We start from the raw sequence: 11,045 nt of genomic DNA on the forward strand, positions 1-11,045 counted from the left end.
TTTTATACAGTCATAAACTACAGTAGAGTGGTTGCTTTAGGAGTGAAGATACACCTCACAGCATAATTGTAGCCTAAACTGTAGATTAAAATGTTATTCATAAAGTGAAGATGATATTGGTTTGCATTTACCAGTGAAGGGGGGTTGGAGTGCACAGAGTTAGTTAACCCTGTGTGCCGAGAATACAACTTGCTAGATTACAAAAACAACTCACTGTTAAAACTATACCGCATTTCAAATTAAGCAAACTAGATTAACATTATTTTATAATTGCATTCACCAGATGGCACACATATAACATAGAAGCCCAGTGCTTCTCAATAAATCCCACTGGGTGTGCACATTTTGGTTCCATCCCAGCACAAACACACCCGATTCAACTAAACAACGGCTTTTGTTACTAGTTAATGGAAACAACGTTGTAAAGTAAGAACAAAACGGCACAAGGACTGTACGCAAACAGATCACATGTAATAGATTATATTTTATTAAAATAAAATAATTTAAAGGAATCACATGGAATGTTCAAATGTCTAAAACAATAACAAAAAGGAAAGAATGTCAGGATGTAAATTGAACTCTATTTTTATTTATTTAACTAGGCAAGTCAGTTAAGAACAAATTGTTATTTTCAATGACAGCCTAGGAACAGTGGGTTAACTGCCTTGTTCAGAACGACAGGTTTGTACCTTGTCAACTCGGGGATTCAATCTTGCAACCTTTCGGTTACTAATCCAATGCTCTAACCACTAGGCTACGCTGCCGCCCCAATTCCCTATATAGAATAGCCTGCTACTTCTGACCAGGACCAATAGGGCCTTATTCCCTATATAGTGTAGCTTGCTACTTCTGACCAGGACCAATAGGGCTCTGGTCTAAAGTAGTGCACTATATAGGGAATAGGGTGCCATAGGGCTCTGGTCTAAAGTAGTGCACTATATAGGGAATATGGTGCCACAGGGCTCTGCTCTAAAGTAGTGCACCATATAGGGAATAGGGTGCCATAGGGCTCTGGTCTAAAGTAGTGCACTATATAGGGAATATGGTGCCATAGGGCTCTGCTCTAAAGTAGTGCACCATATAGGGAATAGGGTGCCATAGGGCTCTGGTCTAAAGTAGTGCACCATATAGGGAATAGGGTGCCATAGGGCTCTGGTCTAAAGTAGTGCACTATATAGGGAATAGGGTGCCATTTGGCACGAAGCTTTATTTACATTTTAGTCATTTAGCAGACGCTCCCCACTGAGTACAGACGTCAATTCAACGTCTATTGCGCGTTGGTTCAAAGTCATTTAATTGAAAGGACGTGGTAACAACATTGATTCAACCAGTGTTTGCCCAGTGGGTCTTACCCTGAGAGAATAACAGCAGTGAGTGAATACATTTTCAGATTTATTTAATGAGGTTTTTTTTTTTGGTACTGTATCAAATAGCACTGCTAGTCGTCTTTGGTCGCATTTAAAAGTTATTGATACAATTTATTCACAATGATGAAAAGTACACATATCACATTATTTGCATGAGCTTAGGTCGATATATTTTCATTTTTACAGTTTAATTCATTAACCACACCGTTAAAACACAAATACTAGTACTTGGGCGAAGGATTCAGTATGATACAGTAACAGAAGTTCACAGTTGTCTCAATTTGGTATAAATCATCATTGTTGCATGAATAGTTGTGCCCATTTACATATCATACAGTACAATTACCTAAAAGGAAAGTCCTAGATTTCATCCTAAATGGTACCCTTTGTAGTGCACTCCTTTTTGACCAGGACCCATATGGTTCTGGTTAAATGTAGTGCACTATTAAAGGGAATAAGGTGCTATTTGGGACTTAAAAGAGACCAAGGTTCCTTCTTCTGTAGTGTTTTGGCACACTGCTGTATGTTCATATGGAGGGTCATTCCACGAAAAAAGGTCCTTTTGTATTCCTTTGATATTTTAAGTAGAAAAAAAGAGAAAAAGCCTGTTATATTAAATGAAGCGCCCTTTAATATAGACCACATGGAAAATTCAATCAATCCGAATTTTTTTTATATGAATAAGACTTGCTAAAGTGACATAATTCAGCATTTGACATGTCCTCCCTTGCACCCTCTGCGACTTCTTCTAGGAAGATTTTAACCGACTTAACCCCAAAAACGTCCCCCATGTTTTCACCATCATTGTAAAGCCCTAGTTATTTTGTTACTTTGACAAAAAGTCATTTCTAAAGATTATTTAGGGATTAAATGACCTGTCCCTCATTTTAAAGTGAACCCTGTTGCGTGAACTGAAGTCTCATTTTAATAGGGCAACATTTTTCATAAAAAAAAAAAAAAATTCAAGAGACATTGAACATCTAATAATCAAATCATGTAAGCTGGTTTTACTCTTTATGGCCATTTTCTGGCGTTTTGTGTTGGAAAACTGAGCGTGTCGAGCATTACAAGTCAACCCTTTTACCCATAGACGGACAGGCTAGAAATGTTTTAACAATTAAACATTTTTGGTGATTCTTGCATTTAAATTGCCACTCCCTGTTGCACATGAGCTTTCCTTCTCCCGTCACAATGGGATTTACGGCAGATTTACGATGAGATCATCAACCCTGTTACTTTATTTGGCATTGAATAGGCACCTACTGTGGTACTCTTGAAATGGGAAAACATGTCATGAAGTTGAATATGCGCTCTTTATGACAGAATATTAAAATGAGGTGAAATCAAACCTTTTTTTTTTTTTTTAAACCAAGTTACACTTCTCAAAAAGGCACTGAATTTGTGGAACGACCCGTGAAATGTACACATACAGTTAGTTGGCGGTTGGTTCATCCATCATTCATTTCCTTGATGACTTTGGCAACAAAGAAAAAAAAAAGACAATGTCATTAATTAGTACAAGTTATTTCAACTGTCTGGCATTGGTTGTTTCAGTCCCAAGAAAGCAAGCGCTCGTACATGCACAAACGAGAATCAACACATTTGTATTATCCATGATACACTATTCAATACCCGTTTGGCTGTACACTCCATTTTTTTTTTGTGAAGCCCAGTTTGATCCCACATGGATGTCACACACATCCCAGTGACCTCTGAACTGTGTGTCCATAGTGAAAGTGTAGCGTAGACCAGAGCCTGTAGCATTGTTTCCATGAACTCTATTTTCTTCAACTGTATTGTTGGTTATGGGCTCGTGAGTAAACATTTCACGGTAAGGTCTACTACACCTGTTGTATTCGGCGCATGTGACTAATAACATTTGATGAGCAGAAAAATGGTAATCATGGTTTCTTGAGTTTCCGTGTCTCTTGTATACAATCCCAGACCAGCCTTTTCCTGAGTGATTATGTTCCCTTCTCAAAACATCAGCGTCAAGCAAGGAGAGCACATGAGGAAAGGAAACAAGGAGAGGAAACGCTTTACACTATCCCTTTTTAAAAGGAAGCTGGAGAAAGGATACAAGGAATTGATGAAAGACAAGTGAAATGCAACCCAGCCAAAGATCTTCAAGGAATTGAGGAGACTATTGAGATACGGCCCAGCTCGACATCTCCCAGTGGATCGTTGGTTACAGGACACAAGGAATTGAGGAGACTATTGAGATACGGCCCAGCTCGACATCTCCCAGTGGATCGTTGGTTACAGGACACAAGGAATTGAGGAGACTATTGAGATATGGCCCAGCTCGACATCTCCCAGTGGATCGTTGGTTACAGGACACAAGGAATTGAGGAGACTATTGAGATATGGCCCAGCTCGACATCTCCCAGTGGATCGTTGGTTACAGGACACAAGGAATTGAGGAGACTATTGAGATATGGCCCAGCTCGACATCTCCCAGTGGATCGGGTTACAGGACACAAGGAATTGAAGAGAGCAGATCCTTCAGAAAGACTTGAGAAAATATTTATGAGACGCAGCCCGGCCCCTTAGACCTTCCCCCTAAATCTTTAGAGGACTTGAAGAAAGACTATTGAAATGTGTCCTGGCCCTCTAGATCTTCCAGAAGATGTTCTTCCTGTACAGCAGGAAGGAGATGAGGACCCAGCAGGAAGTGGCCAATAGGTTTTGGGTCAGGTGCTCTGCGTGGGATTGGTTGTTGGCCATGCGCCAGCGGAACGGGAAGTACTCCTCCAGGACCTCGTGTCCCACGTACACCAGGATGGAGTTCATACCTGGAAAGGGTCAAAGGTCAGGATAGAGCACAGGGGTCAGAGGGATTGTTCAGGAGTTGCGTAACATTTAGATAGAAATGTATAGTTTAGGACAGATGTGATTCTCCTGTCACGCAGAATAGGGATCATTGTCAGATCTATGCGTACATTTCTATATATGCAGATTGAAATATATAAATGTACAAAGCAGAGCTGCTGACACAGAACTAGTTCTCACCAGGGTAGTAGAAGGGAGCCCCAGACCACCACCTCCTCACATCTACTGTGTAGTAGATCAACACCAGAAGCAGCAAGGCAAAACACGCCAGGGTGGTCACGTAGGAGAGAGACCTGACAGACAACTCAGAGGTTGATTATTCCACACTACACTATTAACTAGGGCACTAATTATTCCAGGATCGCTACATTTATTCCATGGCAACAAAATAAAACACAAAGCAAACTGTTTGGTGCTTTAAAAACCTGCTGGATGTAAAATATGGTGTGCTACAACTTGGAAAATAAATACATGTGACTCTGGATGCCAACATAATGATGTTTGTTTCCAACATAATGATGTTTGTTTCCCAACATAATGATGTTTGTTTCCAACATAATGATGTTTGTTTCCATCATAATGATGTTTGTTTCCATCATAATGATGTTTGTTTCCAACATAATGATGTTTGTTTCCAACATAATGATGTTTGTTTCCAACATAATGATGTTTGTTTCCCAACATAATGATGTTTGTTTCCAACATAATGATGTTTGTTTCCATCATAATGATGTTTGTTTCCAACATAATGATGTTTGTTTCCCAACATAATGATGTTTGTTTCCCAGGGCCACATAATGATGTTTCTTTCCAACATAATGATGTTTGTTTCCATCATAATGATGTTTGTTTCCAACATAATGATGTTTGTTTCCAACATAATGATGTTTGTTTCCATCATAATGATGTTTGTTTCCATCATAATGATGTTTGTTTCCATCATAATGATGTTTGTTTCCAACATAATGATGTTTGTTTCCATCATAATGATGTTTGTTTCCAACATAATGATGTTTGTTTCCATCATAATGATGTTTGTTTCCAACATAATGATGTTTGTTTCCATCATAATGATGTTTGTTTCCATCATAATGATGTTTGTTTCCATCATAATGATGTTTGTTTCCATCATAATGATGTTTGTTTCCAACATCAGGGCTGTTTCCATCATAATGATGTTTGTTTCCAACATAATGATGTTTGTTTCCAACATAATGATGTTTGTTTCCAACATAATGATGTTTGTTTCCATCATAATGATGTTTGTTTCCAACATAATGATGTTTGTTTCCATCATAATGATGTTTGTTTCCAACATAATGATGTTTGTTTCCATCATAATGATGTTTGTTTCCAACATAATGATGTTTGTTTCCATCATAATGATGTTTGTTTCCATCATAATGATGTTTGTTTCCAACATAATGATGTTTGTTTCCATCATAATGATGTTTGTTTCCAACATCAGGGCTGTTTTCCATCATAATGATGTTTGTTTCCATCATAATGATGTTTGTTTCCAACATAATGATGTTTGTTTCCATCATAATGATGTTTGTTTCCATCATAATGATGTTTGTTTCCAACATAATGATGTTTGTTTCCATCATAATGATGTTTGTTTCCATCATAATGATGTTTGTTTCCATCATAATGATGTTTGTTTCCAACATAATGATGTTTGTTTCCATCATAATGATGTTTGTTTCCAACATAATGATGTTTGTTTCCATCATAATGATGTTTGTTTCCATCATAATGATGTTTGTTTCCAACATAATGATGTTTGTTTCCAACATAATGATGTTTGTTTCCAACATCAGGGCTGTTTTCCTAAAGAAGGTAAATCAGCTGTGTGTTCCGTTTTCTTGCCACGACACTAACGAGTATTGTCCCGGCCCTACTTGGAAATATCAAGGGCCAGTTTCCCGCACACAGATTAGCCTAAAACTAGTCCTGGACTAAGAAACATGCTCAATGAAAAGTCTCCATTCAAAGTGCTCTTTAGTCCAGGACTAGATTTAATCTGTGTCCAGGAAACTGGCCCTGAGAGTGTTAAACTGCATTATATGTGGCCTGGTCTCCTTACCATAGATTCTTGTTGATGGGGATGAAGCCTTCATTCAGTGAACATTTGGTCAGAGTGGCTGATATGATTCCCTGGAAAGATAAACATTAAGATACATCACGCTGACAAGGAAAAAACATGCACGGTGAACACAGAAATACTATGCTACTATGTCTCAGTGTTGTCATATGAAGACACATGGAGAGGTTTAGTCTGATAAAAGATGCAATATACCAAGGCTGTGTGGAGAAAGTACGGAGAAATTTATTTATGAAATGTATGCATTCACTACTGTAAGTCGCTCTGGATAAGAGCGTCTGCTAAATGACTAAAATGTTAAATGATATACCAAGGCTGCCCGACAGACCAAGGCTACGCGACAGACCAAGGCTACGCGACAGACCAAGGCTACGCGACAGACCAAGGCTACGCGACAGACCAAGGCTACGCGACAGACCAAGGCTACGCGACAGACCAAGGCTACGCGACAGACCAAGGCTACGCGACAGACCAAGGCTGCCCGACAGACCAAGGCTTACGCGACAGACCAAGGATACCAGACAGACCAAGGCTGCCCGACAGACCAAGGCTTACGCGACAGACCAAGGCTGCCCGACAGACCAAGGCTTACGCGACAGACCAAGGCTGCCCGACAGACCAAGGCTGCCCGACAGACCAAGGCTTACGCGACAGACCAAGGATACCAGACAGACCAAGGCTATAGACCAAGGCTTACGCGACAGACCAAGGTTTACGCGACAGACCAAGGCTATAGACCAAGGCTGCCCGACAGACCAAGGCTACGCGACAGACCAAGGCTATATACCAAGGCTTACGCGACAGACCGAGGCTTACGCGACAGACCGAGGCTTACGCGACAGACCGAGGCTATATACCAAAAGCTAATACAGTAATGACAAACAGCAATGTAATCATCTCACCAGAACCAGGCTCCATATGAGGAACCGGGCCATTATACTGGAATGCTGATCCTTGTAGTGGAGGAGGATCTTTCCTGCCTGGATACAGATACCAGGGACAAAAACGGAGCCTCATAGTTAATCCCATTTATTACATTAGACTGATCCATTCAGTTATGCTGAGACATTCAACTCCACGTCTGCAATTACACACATCGGTCTAGTACTGTAGAAACAGAACCACTGGAAAGAGAAGGACGAGGGAAGGAATATGTGAGAGAAACGCAGATTAGTTTGGATGCAGAGAAGGAGTGTTGAGAGAGACAGACAGACACAGAGAGAGAAACAGAGACCGCAAGAAAGAGACGAGAGAGACTGCGACAGAGCGAGACAGTGAATGATAATTCCAGTGACCTGTAGTCCCAGGAAAGCCATGAGGACAGAGTTGATGCTGCCAAGGACTCCCTCTGGATCAAAGGGCATGTGAGACTTGTAGATCACCTGAAAAATGGACACGTCACGTTACGAGAAGAAAAAAAACCACCCGCAGAAAGTCATTTTTCTCTTTGTTGCCTGAAACAAGTCAGTGTTAACTCACCCGCGAGGAAGGTGTTTGGTAGATGTGGTTCTCTCCCAGTAGCCAGCGGTCTACATATCCAGCTGCTCCCCCTGTACAGTTAGGGTACTGGCCCATGTCCCCAATACCACCCGGGCCCAAATAACCACTAAGGAGAGAGAAGATGCTGGTCAGTAGGTGATTTGAGTCAGGTGTTAGTTATCTCCTAGTTCCTATCACCTCCGGCCACCCTCAGACTCATGGACGAGGATTAAATCATATATGAACTATATCATTGTCCGTTTTGTCTGTCAGAAGTACAACTCAAATCAACTATTGTCAGAGGAGTTGCATACGTTAAAAAGTCAGACCGTTGTTTTTGGGGGGGGGGGGGGGGTCGGAAAATCATCTCCGTTGTCATTCATCCTGCGACAGATCCATGGAAACTGTGTTGTCTCAATGTGTTCACGGCCATAGTCTTCCCTCTCATCTCACCTTGGGCAGTCAGGAACAGGAAGCAGGAAGGTGAGACAGAGCCACACGGTTTCCAAGACGATCACACACAGCCAGGCTGGCCAGTAGAGCAGGAACTCACGAGCAGAGTACCACCAAGCATCCTGGGTAAAAAAAAAATATTAAAAAAAAACAGCCCCAAAACAAAACAACCGTTTTGGTCACTATGGAAACAATACCGACCAGCAGACAATGAGTCGGGTAAAACATTAACACCAAGTGAAATGGGGTGAATTCTGTCTGAAAACAATCTCTTCCGTACATCTAGAACGGTCAATGTCACAGTTAGCTGATGTTGAGTGTCAGAAGATGGTTATGTGACAATGAGTACAGTTACATGCACATTAATAATTAGATATTAAACTGATAATGGCATTAGGCTGATTATGCTAAAGTCATGTAAACATCTTACTCTGCTCATCTTAATCAGCGTAAAAAGGTCATAATTGATGAAAGCACAGGCCTGGTTTTCTGAGCCATCTTTTAAACGATTAGGACATGTAAACATCTTAGTATAGTACACAGGCCTGGTTTTCTGAGCCATCTTTTAAACGATTAGGACATGTAAACATCTTAGTATAGTACACAGGCCTGGTTTTCTGAGCCATCTTTTAAACGATTAGGACATGTAAACATCTTAGTATAGTACACAGGCCTGGTTTTCTGAGCCATCTTTTAAACGATTAGGACATGTAAACATCTTAGTATAGTACACAGGCCTGGTTTTCTGAGCCATCTTTTAAACGATTAGGACATGTAAACATCTTAGTATAGTACACAGGCCTGGTTTTCTGAGCCATCTTTTAAACGATTAGGACATGTAAACATCTTAGTATAGTACACAGGCCTGGTTTTCTGAGCCATCTTTTAAACGATTAGGACATGTAAACATCTTAGTATAGTACACAGGCCTGGTTTTCTGAGCCATCTTTTAAACGATTAGGACATGTAAACATCTTAGTATAGTACACAGGCCTGGTTTTCTGAGCCATCTTTTAAACGATTAGGACATGTAAACATCTTAGTATAGTACACAGGCCTGGTTTTCTGAGCCATCTTTTAAACGATTAGGACATGTAAACATCTTAGTATAGTACACAGGCCTGGTTTTCTGAGCCATCTTTTAAACGATTAGGACATGTAAACATCTTAGTATAGTACACAGGCCTGGTTTTCTGAGCCATCTTTTAAACGATTAGGACATGTAAACATCTTAGTATAGTACACAGGCCTGGTTTTCTGAGCCATCTTTTAAACGATTAGGACATGTAAACATCTTAGTATAGTACACAGGCCTGGTTTTCTGAGCCATCTTTTAAACGATTAGGACATGTAAACATCTTAGTATAGTACACAGGCCTGGTTTTCTGAGCCATCTTTTAAACGATTAGGACATGTAAACATCTTAAATCGGCGTTCCAGCGGTGTATTTGATCTGAGCATGAGCATCAGCCGATCGAACCTCTCTGTTACGCGCGAGAGAGTTCAGAACAACTTTAAATATGCATCTTAGAAATAGTTTTCACATATAAAGTTTGTGTCCAAACTCAGAATGAAATACGATTCACAAAAATAACATGGTCGCTGTGGTAGAATGTTCATTTTTATTGGCGATTTTCTGCGTTTATCAAAGTCCCATCAGGTAGTCTGATTTCAGATGTGTTCATATAAACAGGATTATTAGGGAAATGGTTCTACTTGCTAAGCATGTAAACATTTTAAACTAACCATTATATTGATCTGACTGTAACCATCCGTACTCAATGTGAGCATTACGACATATATTTAGAGATACATTTTGACATGACATTAGATTAGAAGTGTAATAACACGGTTATAAGGCTGGTCTGACCACGGGGACGCGGTTATAAGGCTGGTCTGACCACGGGGACAGGGTTATAAGGCTGGTCTGACCACGGGGACGCGGTTATAAGGCTGGTCTGACCACGGGGACGCGGTTATAAGGCTGGTCTGACCACGGGGACGCGGTTATAAGGCTGGTCTGACCACGGGGACGCGGTTATAAGGCTGGTCTGACCACGGGGACGCGGTTATAAGGCTGGTCTGACCACGGGGACGCGGTTATAAGGCTGGTCTGACCACGGGGACGCGGTTATAAGGCTGGTCTGACCACGGGGACGCGGTTATAAGGCTGGTCTGACCACGGGGACGCGGTTATAAGGCTGGTCTGACCACGGGGACACGGTTATAAGGCTGGTCTGACCACGGGGACGCGGTTATAAGGCTGGTCTGACCACGGGGACGCGGTTATAAGGCTGGTCTGACCACGGGGACGCGGTTATAAGGCTGGTCTGACCACGGGGACGCGGTTATAAGGCTGGTCTGACCACGGGGACGCGGTTATAAGGCTGGTCTGACCACGGGGACGCGGTTATAAGGCTGGTCTGACCACGGGGACGCGGTTATAAGGCTGGTCTGACCACGGGGACGCGGTTATAAGGCTGGTCTGACCACGGGGACATGGTTATAAGGCTGGTCTGACCACGGGGACGCGGTTATAAGGCTGGTCTGACCACGGGGACGCGGTTATAAGGCTGGTCTGACCACGGGGCAGGGTTATAAGGCTGGTCTGACCACGGGGACGCGGTTATAAGGCTGGTCTGACCACGGGGACGCGGTTATAAGGCTGGTCTGACCACGGGGACGCGGTTATAAGGCTGGTCTGACCACGGGGACGCGGTTATAAGGCTGGTCTGACCACGGGGACGCGGTTATAAGGCTGGTCTGACCACGGGGACGCGGTTATAAGGCTGGTCTGACCACGGGGA

General features: G+C 42.0%; 1 protein-coding gene across 4 annotated transcripts in view; it reads right to left on the reverse strand.

Moving 5' to 3' along the window:
- Positions 1-469: 469 nt before the first annotated feature.
- hgsnat (heparan-alpha-glucosaminide N-acetyltransferase) overlaps positions 470-11,045 on the reverse strand; it is a 16,206-nt gene continuing 5,630 nt past the window's right edge. For all 4 annotated transcript variants that reach the window (XM_045713607.2, XM_045713609.2, XM_082978633.1 and 1 more), the window contains exons 11-17: positions 8,239-8,360; positions 7,786-7,912; positions 7,602-7,688; positions 7,209-7,286; positions 6,289-6,359; positions 4,380-4,492; positions 470-4,162 (exon numbers count right to left, since the gene is read on the reverse strand). In XM_045713607.2, the coding sequence (XP_045569563.2) occupies positions 3,981-4,162; positions 4,380-4,492; positions 6,289-6,359; positions 7,209-7,286; positions 7,602-7,688; positions 7,786-7,912; positions 8,239-8,360 (780 nt within the window). In that variant the 3' untranslated portion in view covers positions 470-3,980. The remainder of the gene's footprint in view (positions 4,163-4,379; positions 4,493-6,288; positions 6,360-7,208; positions 7,287-7,601; positions 7,689-7,785; positions 7,913-8,238; positions 8,361-11,045) is intronic.

The sequence above is a fragment of the Salmo salar genome, chromosome 08 (genome assembly GCF_965601325.2).
Source record: "Salmo salar chromosome 08, fSalSal1, whole genome shotgun sequence".
Classification (NCBI taxonomy): Eukaryota; Metazoa; Chordata; class Actinopteri; order Salmoniformes; family Salmonidae; genus Salmo; species Salmo salar.